The sequence below is a fragment of the Heteronotia binoei genome, chromosome 19, assembly GCF_032191835.1.
Source record: "Heteronotia binoei isolate CCM8104 ecotype False Entrance Well chromosome 19, APGP_CSIRO_Hbin_v1, whole genome shotgun sequence".
Taxonomy (NCBI): Eukaryota; Metazoa; Chordata; class Lepidosauria; order Squamata; family Gekkonidae; genus Heteronotia; species Heteronotia binoei.
Genome location: NC_083241.1, coordinates 35,712,944 through 35,731,678, shown reverse-complemented (window position 1 = coordinate 35,731,678; position 18,735 = coordinate 35,712,944). Strand labels below are relative to the sequence as shown.

Genomic DNA, 18,735 nt, shown 5'->3' with positions numbered 1-18,735 from the left:
CGGTGTCCGACCAAGCCACCCTCAGCTCCGTAGGGGCTCTTCGGATACCGCGCAAAAACTCTAGTCTCTCTTGTGTCAATATCCATTTCACGCAGAATTCAATTATCCCCATTTTCATTTAACTGGACCTTGTTCGGATGGCTTGGCATGGAAGTCGAGAGGACAATTCAAAGCCTGCACACGCAGCCAATTGCAAAAGCTCTTAATGTTATCAGATTACAGGTTTTACGTATGCATCAATGGGTTGGGCCCCCCCTTTTTTTTGCTGGGAGGGCAGGCAAGGAGTGCTTTAGTGATTTTGGTAGCTACACTTCCGTAGTCTGGGATTCTCCTCTCTATCCATGTGGACAGCCGGGAAAAGGGGCAGGGCTGCAAAATATTAAGGCAGGTTTCCAATGCCGGAGTATTTTCTCAGGGTCCTGCTGTCTGCCTGTTGCCAGAATTACATCTGTCAGAATTCAGGCTGTCTCATTTTGCAGGTTTCTGGGCAATGCCGTCAGCTAAAGCTATCTCCGCCAGGCTCTCTTGATGAGCAATGAATCGAAACGCCATGGGGAGGCAAGTTCGGCTGCTTCTGTTGGTTGCTGTTTACTTCTTCCTTAAAGGTAAGGGAGCCATCCGTCTTTTGGCAGAAGGGGAGAGGGTGAGATCTTTCATTACAAACACACCCAGCCCTGGCACCGAACACCGGCTGGAGTTGAATCACTATGATGTATTTGACGGCGCACCGTAAAATTCAGATTCATTTGTGGGCAGCACCAGTTTGCGGTCTCCCCTTCTGCAAGCAAACAGGCTGACTCGGGAGCGCCAAGCCGTTCTTGTACATCGCTGAAATGAAGCAGGGTGGATGACTTTCATGCATTGGAAAATTGTACTGTGTTGCAAAGGGCAGAAATAGTTGTTTTGTTCATAAACCATACAGAGAGATTGTTAATAATCGATTTGCTCTAGAACCCAGTTATTTGCCTTTCGGGTGGATTCAGAAATTCAGCTTCTGAATCTGAATTTTGTGGGAGGGGGAGAGAAGCAAAACATGACCAAATCTGACTTGGATGCAGAAAGAGCCATAGTTTGTTTTAGGGTCAACTCGCTAGGGACATGGGTCAAGAACGAGAACTATAGTCAGAAGTATTCATGCCAAGGAAACTGTTGCATGCCCATAAATGTGCATTTGGGATATTAATAAACAATCTGCAAAATCAACGTGCCAAACTTCTGGTAAACAGATGCCTTAACTCTAAACATTTATATATCCATTATCTCCAGATTTATCATCAAACACTGTTCTTTTGGCAGCAAGGAGGCAGCTGCATTTCTTTCTGTCTCTGTGCGAGCAAGCAGATAAGAGATTTTTAAAGCTTAGGTTGTCTGAACTTTTAAAGGCTGAACAATAATTAGCTGCAATGGATAAAACTCATCTGAAGATAAATGTTACGGCATTTTTTTGGTCAGGTTTGGAACATGCTAGTTTCCCTTTTATCTTAAGGCCAGTATAGACCCAGTTATTTAAGGAATCATCTGAACGAATGATCATATTTTGTTACAATATAAAACAGCGACCTAGGCAAAAAGTTTGACACAAAGACCAGAATTCTGGACCATAAGATTGGAGAATGGAAAAAAGGCTAGGTGCTAAGTTTCTAGGAAGGCCCCTGTGTAGACTGTTCTGCTCTGGGACAAATCTGAAGGCCTGTCTCACATGGGACAGACTGTGGCTCAGTGTAAGAGCATCTGCTTGGCATGCAGAAGGTCCCAGGTTCAATCCCCAGCATCTCCATTTGTTCTGGCAGTAGGTGATGTGAAAGGCCCCTGGTTAAGACCCTGGAGAGCTGCTGCCAGTCTGAGTAGACAATACTGAATTTGATGGACGGATGGCCTGATTGAGTATAAGCCAGCTTCGAGTGTTTATGTATTATGGGCAACGGGCTGTGGCTCTATGGCAGAGCATCCGTCTGGCATGCAGAAGATCCTAGATTCCATTCCCAGCATCCCCAATTTAAAAAAAGATCAGATAGTAGGTGACATGAAAGACCTTTACCTAAAATCCTTCAGAGCTGCTATATCAAGAGTGAACTAACTGCGGCTCAGGAGCCACATGTGGCTCTTTCACACATGTTGTGTGGCTCTTGAAACCCCCACTGCCCTGCAAGACAGTTGCTTTGGAGAAGCATTTAAAGTTGCTTTCTTTCCACCTCTCCCTCCCTCCCTCCTCCCCCAATCTATCTTCCTTCCTTCCTTGTCTCGTGGCTTTCAAACATCAGATGTGTATTCTATGTGGTTCTTACGTTAAGCGTGGCTGGCCACCCCTGTGCTATATGAATAAGACGGGTAGCGGCCTTGGTATTGTCTGTAGTAGTGGAAAAGAGTAAGAGTCCAGCAGCAGCTTAAAAACTAACAAAAATTTGTGGAAGGGTAGGAGCTTTCGGAAGTCACTGCTCACTTTTTCAGATTCAGCTAGAAGGGGAGTGTCTGAAATCGCTCCTCTCTCCAAGATATAAGAACGGATGGACTCTCATTCTAGCTATATCTGAAAAAAAAATGAGCAGTGACTCATGAAAGCTCATACCCTGCCACACATTTTGTAAGTCTTTAAGGTGCTACTTTGCCCTTGCTCTTTTCTATAACCACAGCAAGTCAAACTTGGATCAAGATGGGTAGCCGTGTTTGTCTGTAGCAGCAGAAAAGAGCAAGAGTCCAGTAGCACCTTAAAGACCAACAAGATTTGGGGCAGGGGAGAAGCTTTCTATGAACCAGCTCACAAAAGCTTCTCCCCCTGCCATAAATCTTGTTAGTCTTTAAGGTGCTGCTGGACTCTTGCTCTTATCCACTGCTATAGTCTGAGTAGAAGACGACGACTGCAGATTTATACCCTGCCCTTCTCTCTGAATCAGAGACTCAGAGCGGCTTACAATCTCCTATATCTTCTCCCCCCACAACAGACACCCTGTGAGGTGGGTGGGGCTGAGAGGGCTCTCGCAGCAGCTGCCCTTTCAAGGATAAGTTCTGTGATAGCTACAGCTGATCCAGTGGGGAATCAAATCCCGTTCTCCCAGACAAGAGTCCGCACACTAAACCACTACACCAAACTGGCTCTCCCAGCACCTTAAAGACAATACTGAATTTGGTGGACAAAGAGTCTAATTCAGTATAAAGCACCTTCGTGCGTTCATTCAGGATGTTTGCAGAGGAGCAACTGATAAACGCCATATCGCTGGCTGGTTGTCTGTTAGGAAGACCACTAATCTACACCTGCTCAGAGGGGCACAATCGCTGGTCCAAAGGTGGTTCTGGGACCACGCTGTGTCGTGAGCCAGGCCAGAGTGCAGTTGTTCCCCCTTCCATGCTGCATCGTTTTAAAGAGCACAAAACATACAAATTTCTAAATCCAACCCCCAGTAGAAGCAAATGTTTCTGCACTCTTGCAAGCCTCTTTTGAACCATTTTTTTTTAAAAAAGGTGTTCTGCATGTGCCCTCCATTTTGAAATCAGAGAGCTTGAAGAGAGACTTTTACATGAACGGACGGACTTCTGACCTGGACGGCTGGGTTAGTCCAGTCTTATCAGAAGCCACACCTCAGGAGCTAAGACATCTCAGAACCTAAGTCATCAGATCTCAGAAGCACAGAGAACCAGTTTGATGTTGTAGTTAAATGTGCAGACTCTTTTCTGGGAAAACCAACTAGGTGACCTTGCATCAGCCACAGTTCTCACGGAGCTGTTCCCACAAGAGCAGTTATCTGAGAGCTCTCTCAGTAAAAAAACAAAAAACCCACCACCCCACAGGGTGTCTGTTGTGGGGAGAGGAAGGGAAAGGAGATTGTAAACCGCTCTGAGACTCCAAGCGAAGGGAATAAATCCAATCTCTTCTTCTACTAAACAGGGTTGGCCGTGGTTAGTGGCTAGTGCTTGGATTGGTGACCACCAAGGAAGTCCAGGGTTGCTAAGCAGAGGCAGGCAATAGAAAGCCACCTCTTGCCCCACAAGGTCACAATGTCGACTGTGACTTGATGGCGCATAAATGGCACATAAATGGCACTTGATGGTCCAGGCCCAGATCTCAGATGCTAAGCAAGATTGGCCTTGGTTTGTGCTTGGATGGGAAACCACCAAGAAAGCCCAGGGTCACGATGCAGAGGCAGGCAATGGCAATCCCCCCTTTGACCGGCTCTTGCCTTGAAAACCTTACAGGGCCACCGTAAATCAGCTGTAACTTGAGGACACTTCCCACCACCAGGGGCTTCAGGGGGATACCATAAGCAAGTGCAAGATGAAATTAAAAATACATTTCTATAATTGGGTTGCTTTTAGGGTCCAAAAAGACATTCAAAACATCAGATAATGTTAAAACACGGGAATGCTCAACCAAAAACGGCAATGACATATTTGTGTGTCTGTGTTGGGGAGTGGAGTGGGTAGAATTAAGCCTATTCTGCAGGAAACTGAAATGCATATTACTTTTATTCATTTTATTACATTTGTATCCCACGCTCCCCTGATGGGCTCAGGGCAGCTAACAACAGCTAAAACAACATAGCACAAAATACAATAAAACCATTAAAACAATTCATACGATTTCATACCTTTCAGGGACATTTCATTCAGTTTTAGTTTCATTCCCTAGAATCCAGATGGCGTGGTTACTGGGATGAGTTCAATTTCCAGTGCTGTGGGATGGCGGAATGGTGGTCGTCTCTCCATTAGATGTTAAATGACAGCCTAAACAATTCTGTCTTGCAGGCCCTGCGGAATTGTGGCTAGTCCCGCAGGGCCCTGATGTTTTCGGGGAGGGTGTTCCAAAAAGCAGGGGCTGCCACCGAAAAGGCTCTAACCCTGCATGGAATCTTGAAACTATACATTCTTCACCCACCAAAGCAAACAATTCTGCTCTCCCTTCCAGGGTTTTTTTTTTAAGCCAAGGGCAAATTTAATAACAGGTTGGTTCTAGTTTTACTTTCTATAGATTTACTCCGACAATTGGGTGAAACAAACAAATAAAACAAGGTTGGACCTCCCGTTTCACACTAACGCTATAATTTAAACATACGTTGTCTCTTGTGCTTAGACAAAAGGCTGGCCATTTCTTCCTCTGCTACTCAGGCATTTAAGAAACACAACAGGGCCCATGCTCGCTTGAGTAATGATCCCCAGATTACTTTCTTCGACATAATTTGCGTCTGTCTCCTGTATCTGTGGAGGAGAAAGAACTCTGGATAAGAGCGGCTGCAGAAGGGTAATAGCCTGTGATCTAATTTTCGCAGAAAATTATCGTGGTGGACGGGAAACTCCCAAGGTGGTTGCAAAATCCTAAGATGTCGGGTGGTGTTTTTTGCTCTTTCCTCCCTCCTGTTTCCCCGCCCTGGATTCAGGCTGCTGCTGCTCAGAAGCCGAACACCGGCTCTACAAAGAACTGTTTGCAACTTACAATAACATTATCAGGCCGGTGGAGAACGTGTCTGACCCGGTCATTATTTGGTTCGAGGTGTCCCTGTCTCAGCTGGTAAAGGTGGTGAGTAGAATGGGGCCACGGTGGTGATTTAGGAGATGAAATGTGAATGGCACTGCACCATTTGCCATTCTTGAAAACAAAAGTTCTGGGATCTGGGAAGGGTTGCCGGCCTCCATGTGAAAGCCGAGGGTCTCCTGGGATTACAACTGATCTCCTGGTAACAGGGATCAGTTCCCCTGGAGAAAATGGCCGCTTTGGAAAGTGGACTTTAGGGCACTATACCCTGCTGAAGCCCCTCCCCTCCCCAAACCCTGCCCTTTACAGGCTCCAACCTCAAATCTTCAAGTATTTCCTAACCCAGTGGTCTGGCAACCCTAGATCTGGGCAAAATCTAGAAGAGCAGCAACACACCGAGGAACTCCTGGGCTACAGCTAGTGAGTTTATATCATTTGGGGTTAAAGTCTACTGTACAAGTGGTCACAAATGTATAAAATTGTATGTGTGCGCAGGTAAATTTTTGGAAAGTTGGCCTGGACTCAAAAGGAAGAGTTGGGCAGGCCAGTTTTAATCTTCACAAGTCCTCTGGTGGGCGAGTATAATTGGGCCCAGGATAGGGTTGCCAACCTCCAGGTAGGAGTGGAGATCTCCCACAATGACAGCTTATCCACCCACCCACCCACCCACCCATCCATCCATCCACCCATCCATCCACCCATCCATCCACCCATCCATCCACCCACCCATCCACCCACCCATCCATCCATCCATCCATCCATCCATCCATCCACCCATCCATCCACCCACCCATCCACCCACCCACCCATCCATCCATCCATCCATCCATCCATCCATCCATCCACCCACCCATCCATCCATCCATCCATCCATCCATCCATCCATCCATCCCATCTATTTTCTTCTGGAGAAAATGACTGCTTTGGAAGGTGGACGGCATGGCATTACACCCTACCAAAGACCCTCCCTTTCCTAAACCACACTCTTCAGCCTCAAATTTCCAGGTATTTCCAAATCCAAAGCTGGCACCCATAAAGAAAGAGGCCTAACTTAATGGCTTCATATCCATTTATGATTTTTCTTCCCTCAGGATGAAGTGAACCAGATTATGGAGACCAATTTATGGTTGAGACATGTAAGTACAAAGCACACTGACTCCATGAAGGCTGAATACCATAAAATATTTGATGCTGCATATACTGGGGGCAGGGGGTAGCATAAGAAACACAGCACATGGTTCTTACCCCCCCCCCCAGCACTATATTTCTTATTACTTTTATGCACATTTGGGACCTGAAAAGACACATTTACAGATGTCGATTCAACAAAGAAAGGGGAAAACATTTCTAAAACGTCTAGGTAAAAAGTAGGCTTCCCAACCCTCCCGCTCTGGCGGGAGTCCCCTGGGTTTGCAGCCTCATCTCCCGGTCTTCAAGAAGTGGGAAGCGGGGGGTGGGGGGTGGAGGGGGGGGAGAACATACCTGTAGGCTTCATTATAGAGCTCCTGAGCCGTTTGTAAAATGTCTGCCGCTTTAAGGCTGGGCAGGGAGCAGGAAGGGCTTGGGAGAACAGCCCCGCCCTTTCTTTTGCTTTCACTTTCACAGCAAGAGTTCTCCGGAAGAAGATCTGGTAAGTGTGTGTGTGTGTGTGTGTGTGTGAGGGAGGGGGAGGGAAATGTCTACTGGGCATTCTATTATTCCCTATGGAGAACGATTCCCATAGGGAATAATAGGGAATTCATCCGTTGGTATTGGGGGCTCTGGGGGGGCTATTTTTTGAGGCAGAGGCACCAAATTTTTAGTATAACATCTAGTGCCTCTCCCCAAAATACCCCCCAAGTTTCAAAACGATTGGACCAGAGGGTCCAATTCTATGAGCCCCAAAAGATGGTGCCCCTATACTTCATTATTTCCTATGGAAGAAAGGAATTTTAAAAGGTGTGCTGTCCCTTTAAATGTGATGGCCAGAACTCCCTTGGAGTTCAATTATGCTTGTCACATCCTTGTTCTTGGCTCCACCCCCAATGTCTCCTGGCTCCACCCCCAAAGTCTCCTGGCTCCACCCCCAAAGTCCCCAGATTTTTCTTTAATTGGACTTGGCAACCCTAGTAAAAAGACAAGAATTAAAGGCGACTCCCTCAGCCTCTGTACTTCATCACAAGCTCAGAGGATCAAATGGAAGTGTCTGTTGATAGTCACCATGGAAGTATGTGCTCCAGGAGGGGCTGTGGTTAGGGTTGCCAACCTCCAGGTGGGGCCTGGAAATCTCCTGAAATTACAGCAGATGACAGAGATCAGTTCCCCTAGAGAAAATGGCTGCTTTGCAGGGTGGACTCTAGGGCATTGTACCCTGCTGAGGCCCCTCTCCTGCTCAAACCCTGCCCTCCCCAGGCTCTCCCCCCCCCCCCAAAAAAAATAAATCTCCAGGTATTTTCCAACCCAGAACTCGCAACCCTATCCACCACCACATTCATTTTGGCTCTGAAACAGACAGGTGCTTTACTATTTCATAAGCACCTATAAAATACACAAGTCGCACCGAGTTCAGCAAGCTGTCTTGAATTCTCCTGTTTTGACAAAATGCCTAATTTAGGACCTTTCAAAAACTCACTGGAAGGACTTGTGGTTCATATACGTCAGCCTCTTTCACAGCTTCTCCTGGTATTGCCTCAGTGGCCATTAATTGCCTTGGCAAGCTACGGTGAGATGCAAGACTAACACTGAATCAGAATTTGCATTTTCGGTCACTTTAGCCTGGCTGTCTTATTTGCTACATGCCAAAGTCTTTTTTTTTTTTTTAATCCGCATTTATTACTTGTGAATCAAGACAAACCTGAAACGATTTCTACGGATGATTCAGGCAGCTTTGATTTCAACAACAAATCTGCGCTCTCTGAGCGGGCCCATAATTTAATTTCTGCAATGAGATCATAAGCATAGATGAACCTGCCCTATGTTGAATTAGACAACTGTCCTTGATGAGCCTAATAAAAAATGAGGAGTAACTTCTCCCCAGGGGGTCTCAAGCAGAAACCTCCTCTACAGCACCCTGCTAGAGCTTTTTAAACTACACATGGCAAGATTCGAAGCCGGGGAACTTACGCTTGCAATCCATGTGAATTACCAAAGACAGAACTGTGGCCCATCTCTTCGAGACAGCCAGCCTGGTGCAGTAGTTAAGATCTGGGGAACTGGTTTTGATTCTGCGCTCCTCCACATGAAGCCAACTGGGTGACCGTGGGTCGGCCACGGTTCTCCCAGAGCCCTCTCAGGCCCCCAAAAGTCTAGTTTGCTACCTACTGGTGCTAAAAGAGCTAGAACTTCGAGCTGCCAGGAGATCCAGACAATAGCCAGGAGATCCAGACAATCTTGGATCTCCTGGCTATACAACACACGATGCCATAATTAATTAATTAATATTATATGAATGGCAGGGAGGACAAGAGGTGCCCCTCGTGCATGCATATTACTATTGTTTTATATGACATCGTTTTCACGTCACTCGACAAGACAGAATGATGGGAAACCTGCAGCATGTGATACAGATTCTCAGAGAAGAGCAAACGTATTCCAAAAAGAACTGGGTGGCTTTCCCTTTACAAGGGCCTAGAAAAGCCAATATTTCCTCAGGCACAGAACTTCTCAAGGGACTAAAGCCTTGATTCCTTTAGGAACATCGGCACTGCAGCAGACCAGGGAGGGGGTTGGTTTCAAAAGCAGCTGGTGTCTTGCTGAAGAGATAAGCACAGATTTCTTCCTGAAAACAGCTTCTACACAACCAAAGGAACACAGCAGCAAACCCTCACGGTGTAAAAAAGAAGTAACAAGCTAGCTTTCCTTAGCATTTCCCCAACTGCAGAATAACTTCTCCGCATATTCCATATGACTTTTGAAGAAGGAAAGCCCACTGCTGTAGCCTGAAGCAGGCAAAAGGGAATTCAAAGAGCTTGCACTTTTCTACTTGTAATGCATTCCTGACATCTAGTGGTTACGTGTTTGCTTGCATTGAATAAATCCTCCAAATAGCATCCCAAAACTCTACACTTCCCTTCTGCTAAGCGGCAACCAAATGCTAAATGCCTCCAGGCGAGATCAAGGTCCAGCAGTGTGGTGTAGTGGTTAAGAGTATCGGGAAAGGATCCGGGAGACCCAGCTTTGAATCCCTACTCCGCCATGGAAACTCGCTGGGTGACCTTGGGCCAGTCACACGCTTTCGGCCTAACCTACCTCATAGGGTGGTTGTGAGGATAAAATGGAGAGGGAAATTATGTAGAAAGCCATTTTGGGTCCCAATGGGGAGCAAGGTGGGGTATAAATAAGTTAAATAAAATAGGCACAACATGGGGACTTCATGAATGCAGCACAATAAAAATTTTGGGGCATAATAATAATAATAGTAAATTTAATTTCTATCCCGCTCGTTTCCCAAAACGGAGCTCAGGTTGGCACACAGCATATCTCATCAGTACATAGTACAACATATGAACATATGAAGCTGCCTTATACTGAATCAGACCTTTGGTCCATCAAAGTCAGTATTGTCTTCTCAGACTGGCAGCGGCTCTCCAGGGTAAAAGCATAAATAAATATGAATAAAAGACCTACAATACATTCAGATTCCAGCATCATTAGATGGCTTCACACATAGCTGCTACAAACAACTGGGGTAGAAAACGATTAGAAGAGGAAGAGATTTATATCCCACCCTTCACTAGAGCGCTTACAACCTCCTTTCCCTTCCCCTTCCCGCAATAGGCACCCTGTGAGGTAGGTGGAGCTGAGAGAGCTCTGACAGAAACTGCTCTTGAGCAGAACAGCTCTGAGAGAACTTGTGACTGACTTAAGGTCACATCAGCAGGTGCCTGTGGAGGAGTGGTGAACCAAACCCGGTCCTCCCAGACCAAACCCGGTCCACACACTTAACTACTAGACCAAACTGGCTTTCTTTAATAATAATAATCTTAATAGATTATAGACAACGATGATACAAAAAGACCATAAATCTAATACTGTTTGGTTTTCTCTTTCTGCGTTCAGATCTGGAACGATTACAAGCTCAAGTGGAATCCAGAGGACTATGGAGGCGTTCGTTTCATCCGAGTGCCGTCACAAAAAATCTGGAAGCCGGATATAGTGTTGTATAACAAGTAAGGTTATGACCTCTCATCTACTGAAAAATGCCATGTGGCATACTTGGCTCTTTCAAAGGTTCCCCAAAGCCCATTACTTTGGGAATATTAAGCCCTCAGACCATTGGTCCATCTAGCCCAACAGACAAGTTATTAGCCACGTCTGATGGCAATGGGTCTCCAACGTCTGGGCAGAGAGAGGTCTTTCCCAGACCTGTTGCCTCAAATGCTTTTAACAGGAGATGCTGGGGGACTGAGCTGTTTGGGTACAGTAGATTGCCAACCTCCTGGTGGGTGGCAGAAGACAACCCCAAAAGGGTTCCGTGACGACCAGCCTCACAAATGCAAAATAACTTCGAAAATTTCAACATTCCATTATCACTCTCATACGAAGTATCGTACCCTGGCAAACAAATGCCAATACTTTGTGCAAAAGAAGGACATAACTACATATATGAACAGCCCAATCCCGGAAATATACAAGAAGAGTCCTTCCACTTAAAAGGAAACCCCGGTCCAGTTCCTGAGGAGACCACAGGTCTTGAAACTTAATTGTGTATCAAAAATTGCGGAATCTTGCCATGCTCTGATATTGTTGGAAAAACCGCTTAAAGCTTCTTTCGAAATGGGGGAAGATGAAAGTACTACCTCGTCGCTGTGTTCCAAGACTATTGTACAAGACAACTGAACGCTGTGGCATTCTTACCATCACGTGGTCTCCTCAGGAACCGGACCAGGGGTTCCTTTTAAGTGGAAGGACTCTTCTAAGTTATTTTATAACTTAAAACTCTTCTAAGTTGTTATAAATTTTCTTAAGTTAATTTTGAACAAGCTTTATTTTCTTTGTGAAGCTGGTCGTCACGGAACCCTTTCGGGGTTTTCTTTTGCCACTCTCAGCCGTGATTCTCTGTTTGGGTTACACAGTCTCCTGGTGGGGCCTGGAGATCTCCCAGAATTATAATTGATCTCCAGACTACAGAGATCAACTTCCTTGGAGGAAACGACAGCTTTAGAAGCTGGACTCTGTGGCATTATAGTCTGATGGGGCCCCTCCCCAGACTCCACACCCAAACTCTCCAGGTGTTCCCCAACTCAGAGCTGGCAACCCTAAATTCAACAGATACAAGGAGGAGGACAGAGTTACGGCCTCTTCCCCAACCACTGGCACAAGCTGACTGGAAAGACGCAAAGCTAAAGAAAACCATGTGAAGATGTATGCCCGTGTAGATTCACAGGAACACAGGCTGTACCTTTATTGCAACTTCTCAATGCCTGTAGCTCTAAAAAGGACCCACCAAAGGCGATTGTCAGGTTTTGCCAAGTAACACTCCGATGGGTGATATGTTACAAGTGCATTACCTTTCCATTATGGAGGCCTTGGCAGAAGCAAAAGTAAAACTCACGGACAGTATTAAATAATCCAGAAAAGTGAGGGCTCCCCCCCCACCCCAGACCTTCTAAGGCAGGGGTGGAGAACCTCTGTACGGAGGACCGTATATTGCCCTCGACGTCACTTGGTGTGGCCCTCGGGGATTGCTGGGCTGAACTGAGCCATGTGGCAGCCTCCCTGGGACCTGACTGGCCAGCGAGGATCATGGGGCCCAGCTCCACTGTGCAGTGGCTTCCCCAGGGCCAGGCAGGGATCACAGGGCCCAGATGTACTGTGCGGCAGCCTCCCTGGCTGGCCAGAATTGCTGCAGGGCCTGGAAAAGTTACTGTCACCGTTCCGTTTGCACTTGATTATCCCAGATGGTGTGACCTAATATGCTACTGAGTTCCTGCTGGGCTTTTTCTACATTTGTCTAGGGCGGCAGGTCGTGTGTGTGTGTGCACGTGCACACCAGATTAGGCTCTCCCCACATGACTTCAAAGAGAAAAACATTTGCATTAATTTTGCTGGCCTGAATCATTCTCCTTCTGCGGAGCACTGTTTTTTAAGTTGATAATTTTTTATGGCCCGTGAATGATGTTATAAATATCCAAATGGCCCTCGACAGAAAAAAGGTTCCCCATCCCTGTTCTAAGGCATATGATGATGATCACAACGATGATAATAATAACCCTCCCCTATAGTGCATGACACATGGAGCTGCCTTATGCTGAATCAGACCCTTTTTGGTCCATCAAGATCAGTATTGTCTACTCAAAGAGGCAGCGGCTCTCCAGAGTTTCAGGTGGAGGATCTTACACATCCTCTCCAGTGTGGTCCTTTTAACTGGAGATGCCGGGGATTGAACCTGGGACCTTTTGCATGTCAAGAAGGGGCTCTTCTGCTGAGCCACAGCCCCTCCCTAGCAAAATAAAAAATAGTAAAGGTTTTCCCCAAGTGCCTTTCATTGATGCCTGTAACTGACGGATCATTTCCAGACAAAACACAGTGATAACTATAAAGGTAAACGTAGTCCCCTGGGCAAGCACCATTTTTTTCTGACTCTGTGGTGATGTTTCCCACTCTGCAGTGATGTCGCATCATGACATTTTCACAGCAGACTTTTTTTACGGGGTGGATTGCCACTGCCCTCCCCAGTCATCTACACTTTAACACACACACCCAGCAAGCTGGACGATCATTTTACTGACCTCGGAAGGATGGAAGGCTGTGTTAACCTTGAGCCAGCTACCTGAACCTAGCTTCTGCCGAGATTGAACTCAGATCGTGAGCAGAGCTTAGACTGCAGTACTGCAGCTTACCACTCTGCGCCACGGGGCCGATGCCCACTAATTAATACCACTGTTTTCTTAACTGCCCCACATACGTTCTCAGCAGCCCATCAAGGTAGACCCAACTGCTGCTTTCATACAGCGGCTATGCAAAATTAGCTTGACCTGCTGAACTGCGTGATACATTTGGGTGCGTTTGGTTCTTTGGCAGTGCTGTTGGAGACTTCCAGGTGGATGACAAAACCAAGGCCATACTAAATTACACCGGTAACGTCACGTGGATGCCCCCGGCTATATTTAAGAGCTCCTGCAAAATAGACGTGACCTACTTCCCGTTCGACTACCAGAACTGCACCATGAAATTCGGATCCTGGTCTTACGACAAAGCCGAGATAGACTTGGTTCTGGTTGGCTCCACCATGAACCTGAAGGACTACTGGGAGAGCGGAGAATGGGCCATTATTAACGCGCCTGGCTATAAACATGACATTAAGTACAACTGCTGCGAAGCCGTCTACCCCGATATCACCTATTCGCTTTACATCAGGCGGCTGCCCTTGTTCTACACCATCAACATGATTATCCCTTGCCTCCTCATCTCCTTCTTGACCGTGTTGGTCTTCTACCTGCCTTCGGACTGCGGGGAGAAAGTAACGCTATGCATTTCGGTCCTTCTGTCGTTGACTGTGTTCCTCCTGGTGATAACGGAGACCATTCCTTCCACCTCGCTGGTCATCCCACTGATTGGGGAATACCTCCTCTTCACCATGATATTTGTCACTCTCTCGATTGTCATCACCGTCTTTGTGCTGAATGTGCACTACAGGACTCCCAGAACGCACACGATGCCCGAGTGGGTGAAGACCATTTTCCTCAACTTTCTCCCCAGGATCATGTTCATGACCAGGCCGACGGGCGAAGAAGGCAACAGCCCAAAGCGAAAGTCCTCTTACAGTGCGGAGCTCTCACACTTGAGCTGCCTCACCACCTCCGAAACCAAGTGCTGCAGGGAAGGGTTCCCGTGCCAGGATGCGGCCTGCAGCTGTTGCCCGCACGTGAAATACGTCAAAGTGGGCAGCAACCTGACCCAGAGCTCCAGCTGCGAATCCGTGGACGCCCTGGTCCCCTTTTCGGTGCTGTCAATGGAAATGAGGGAGGCGATCGAGAGCGTTAAGTACATCGCGGAGAATATGAGGCTGCAGAATGAAGCCAAAGAGGTACGAGGTTGATTTTATTTGCCGTGCTTTTAAATCGTGCGTCCCGGTTCTCCTTATTTTGGGGCTTTGGCTTGCAGGTGGAGACATGACATAACCGACTGATGCTCCATACATAATGAGCAAGACTGAAGCACCTTAAAGCACTGACCTAAATGGGCCCACGTTAACCCAGTCTTCTCAGATCTTAGAAGCTAAGCAGGGTCAGTCCTGGTTAGAACTTGGGTGGGAGATCACTAAGAAAGTCCAGGGTCACTACACAGAGGCAGGCAACAACAAACCACCTCTGAATGCCCTTTGCCTTGACCTAGAAGGCCCAGGCTAGCTCAGTCTCAGAAGCTAAGCAGAATAGACCCTGGTTAGTACTTGGGTGGGAGATCAACAACTAAGGAAGTCCAGGGCTGCCATGCAGAGGCAGTCAACAGCAAACCACCTCTGTTCATCTCTTGTCTTAAGAACCCTAGGGCTTTTTTTGTAGCAGGAACTCCTTTGCATTATAGACCAATCCTCCAAGAGCTTACAGGAGTGTTATTACAGGGCCTACTGTAAGCTCTTTGAGGATTGCTTACATCATGGGTGTGTGGCCTAATATGCAAAGGAGTTCCTGCTACAAAAAAAAGCCCTGGAGAACCCCATAAGGACTCACCATAAGTCGGTTGTGACTTGATGGCACTTCCCATCAACACCTTAATGACCAACAAGGTTTCCAGGATAGCAGCTTTTGACAGTCAAATTCCCTTTCTCAGATACAAAGGGAGATTTGGCTCTCAACAGTTCATATTCCCCAAATCTTGTTGGGTCTCTAAGGTGCCTGGATTTTGAACATGGCTCTTCTATGGCAGATCAACATGGCTACCCTCTGAAACCACCTCCTTATATTTTCTTCCACGTAGAAAGCTAGCACATCAAAGCTAGGATACATCTCTGACATCTAGTTTCCGACAGGGCTGAGGAATAGCATGCACGTGTGCCGCTTAAGGCCAAGCTATATCTCCTATTTGACCATCGTGACAATCACTCCAAATACAGGATTTGGCCCTAAAAGCAGCTTTGCAGAACAATCTGAACGGGAGCCATGGTTCTGAGGAAGACCTCGCCTTGGAGATGTCCACTGCTTGATTTTTATATCGTTCCATTAAGTCTGGTGTTGAGCCACAGCTACTGATGCACTAGCAAAATGCACATGGAAGAGGGTGAGTTTATCCTGGGGGTCTCCAACATGGCACACATGGCCATCCTGGTGCCCACCAACACCCTTCCTGATGCTCACCAAGGGTTTACAGAAAGAGGGCCCAGCAAGGCTTCTCATTGGTCGTGCAGATGTTTTAGCCCCGTTTTGGCAACAGCTGCTACTGCAGCACGAGTATCTTAGCTGTGTGGCTAATTGGTAAGCTGCAGAAGCCATTTTGTGGCTGCAGCCACCACACAGTGTCAGAAATTGCAAACGTGCCTGCAGGCTCAGAAGGTTTGGAGATTCTGGCTGATACAAAACCCAGAAATCATTTGGTGCTTTGGGACACGAAACATGAATTAGACATAGCACAACTCTTAAGTCTGAGTATGTACGCAGAACGGGGAGGGGGGAGAGGAGTGACTGTCCACACTGAACCCCTTAGTGCAGGGGTGTCAAACATCCGGCCTGGGGGCCGAATCAGGCCCCTGGAAGGCTCCTTTCAGGCCCCTGAGCAACCGGCTGTCATCTACTGCCTTCTCCCTCTCTCTTGCTTCCTTCTGTGTAACAGCTTGCTTTGCAAGGCTTGCTCAATCGCACAGGAGCTACAGAGCAAAGCCTCTATTTTCTCCATTGGCTGAGGCTCCTTCCTTGGGGAGAACGCAGTTTGTTTTTCCAGGCTTTCTCAGTCGCACAGCAGAGCTACTGAGCCAAGCCTCTCTTCCTTGTATTGGCTGAGGTTCCTCCCCAACCAGTCCCCTGGGGAAGGAAGGAATATATATATGACAGGAATATATGACAGGAATATATGAAGCTGCCTTATACTGAATCAGACCCTCGGTCCATCAAAGTCAGTATTGTCTTCTCAGACTGGCAGCTGCTCTCCAGGGTCTCAGGCTGAGGTTTTTCACACCTATTTGCCTGGACCCTTTTTTGGAGATGCCGGGGATTGAACCTGGGACCTTCTGCTTCCCAAGCAGATGCTCTACCACTGAGCCACCGTCCCTACCCCAAGGAGAGAGCCAGAGCTTCCTTTGACCAGTTCCCTGGATCCCATGGGAGAAATACAAAGAAAGCACCTTTAAGATCAATGAGTGCTAACGTATTAAGCATGTTTTAGGTTTTAAAAAATTTGTCTGGGTTCTTTATAAGGTTTATATCTCTGCTACCTAATCTTAAATAGGTACACACATGGCCTGGCCCGACATCGTCTGGCCCAACCAGGTCTCATTTATGTCAGATCTGGCCCTCATAACAAATGAGTTCAACACCCTTGCCTTAGTGGCTTCCTATTTAGGCAGGGAACTGTTTTGATGATGGTATCAGTGCCTGTGGTCCCACTTTGAGGCTGATTTTGTGACTTCAAAGGATCTCCTGCTGTTACGTGAGGTTAGCAGCTAATAACGTGCCCATAGGTTGAAACAAGCCATGATAGCAGCCTCTATATAATTTGACTGCTTATGTCTTTCAGACTCAAGATGACTGGAAATACGTCGCCATGGTGATTGACCGCATTTTTCTGTGGGTTTTTATTCTTGTGTGCATTCTGGGCACAGCCGGATTGTTTCTCCAGCCTCTGATGGTTACAGATGAAGTGTAAGACAAAACCCATCCTGTAAAAAAACAATAATTTCTTGTTTGCTATTCAAACTTCTTCAACACTGTCTTTACGCTAAAGTAGCTGTTTCTGTGTCTGTGAGTAGAAAAGAAGTCCTGAACAATAACTAGGCTAGATGATTCAGCCGACCGTATATGTGTGAAAAAGTTGATAAAGTTATTTCAAATCCTTGTGAGACACTGAAGAATACTTTGTTTAAAGAGAAAAGGGGGGGGGGAGTCTTCTAGACTTCTCTGCTTTTCCCTCTAATGGAATTTAAAATGCATTTTATGGTTTTTTTCAATGGATCCCAAAGACTCAAAGCAACACAAATGTGCACAGCTGATTAGTTTATTCTACTGTCCCAAGCCATTTAGGCATCAGTGATACTATTGCAACAATTCCAGCAATGCAGAGCGAGCATAACACAGAGACGCAAGGAAATAATGGTAACTTTATAATACACCTTTATTTCACCCCTTGTAAAAACGCTGACAATTAAGTTTAAATAGGTGCTGTCTAATTTGGCCAGAGGCCTCTCAGTGTCTCCCTTTGGTTTGGCCCTAAGAGAGGTTGGTGAAGGTTCTTGCAATGCTAGAATGCTGGCTTTGTGAAGGAAAGGCGGTGGATCAGTTCAGAGCAAGAGGGAGGATCTGTTCCACAAAGTGCATGATTCGTTCACGGAGTGCACTGCTCCAGACTATGGCCATGGCCATCAGCTTAGGTTTTGAAAAAAAGAATCACAGAAAATTGTTTACCACTTTAAAACTAAGGGGATACCTTTATATGTGTCATATCCCCTCAGATCCAAACGTGGTTAGTCCATCCCTTGGCCAGGAAGAACTGTTTATCTAAACCCCATTAGGTTGCTTATTAGAACCAGTTGGACCTCAAGAAAGCAACACAAGACATAGAGAAGAGGTCTAGGACAAGCCTGCCTGCTCACAGCCAAGGTTCAGCGATGCTCTTGCAGTAAAGGTACACCTCATTTTTTAAGGTATTAAGGCAATTATTTCCTTGCTTTGGCACATCTCTCATAAAACGTGGGTGCCAGTCCAGCACACCTTTTAAACAGAGCACTTATTACAATTATTTTAGAAAGAAAATACACAAAAACACCTGGTTATCTCACATGGTTACCATTCTCCATGGCCCAGTTCTAGCTGCAGGGTTGCTAGCTTCCGGGTCAAGACTGGGTATCTTCAGCTATCACAAGGGTGGCCAAACTTACTTGACATAAGAGACACACAGAATAAATGTCAGATATTTGAGAGCCATAAGGAGGGAAGGAGGGAGGTGTTAGGGAATTCTGTTTGAATTTCTTTATCTCAAACAGTGCGATGGATCACTGGATCAAATAATTATTGAGAGGCATTTAACATGAAAAAGCAAAAACATATTTATTTCTACAGGGAAAGGGTACTGGGAGGTGCAAATAACAAACACTATAGAACTACATCCTCACACTAGAAGATCGTGCGCTTAATGGAAGACCTTCTTGA

The 18,735-nt window shown here is 46.5% G+C and overlaps 1 protein-coding gene across 1 annotated transcript; it reads left to right on the top strand.

Moving 5' to 3' along the window:
- Positions 1-360: 360 nt before the first annotated feature.
- On the top strand, positions 361-17,344 carry CHRNA3 (cholinergic receptor nicotinic alpha 3 subunit). The gene is made up of 6 exons (XM_060260249.1): positions 361-605; positions 5,367-5,506; positions 6,553-6,597; positions 10,499-10,608; positions 13,463-14,468; positions 17,108-17,344. Exons 1-6 carry the CDS (start codon positions 536-538, stop codon positions 17,234-17,236), a joined length of 1,500 nt encoding a protein of 499 aa, XP_060116232.1. The 5' UTR covers positions 361-535; the 3' UTR covers positions 17,237-17,344.
- The last annotated feature ends 1,391 nt before the right edge of the window (positions 17,345-18,735 follow it).

Bases quoted from the DNA above. Each gene is read 5' to 3' on its own strand.
- CHRNA3 (XM_060260249.1), top strand. From the start codon at position 536: ATGAATCGAAACGCCATGGGGAGGCAAGTTCGGCTGCTTCTGTTGGTT. The intron at 10,609-13,462 runs GTAAGGTTATGA...GTTCTTTGGCAG, and splicing joins GATATAGTGTTGTATAACAA to TGCTGTTGGAGACTTCCAGG. The intron at 14,469-17,107 runs GTACGAGGTTGA...TATGTCTTTCAG, and splicing joins TGCAGAATGAAGCCAAAGAG to ACTCAAGATGACTGGAAATA.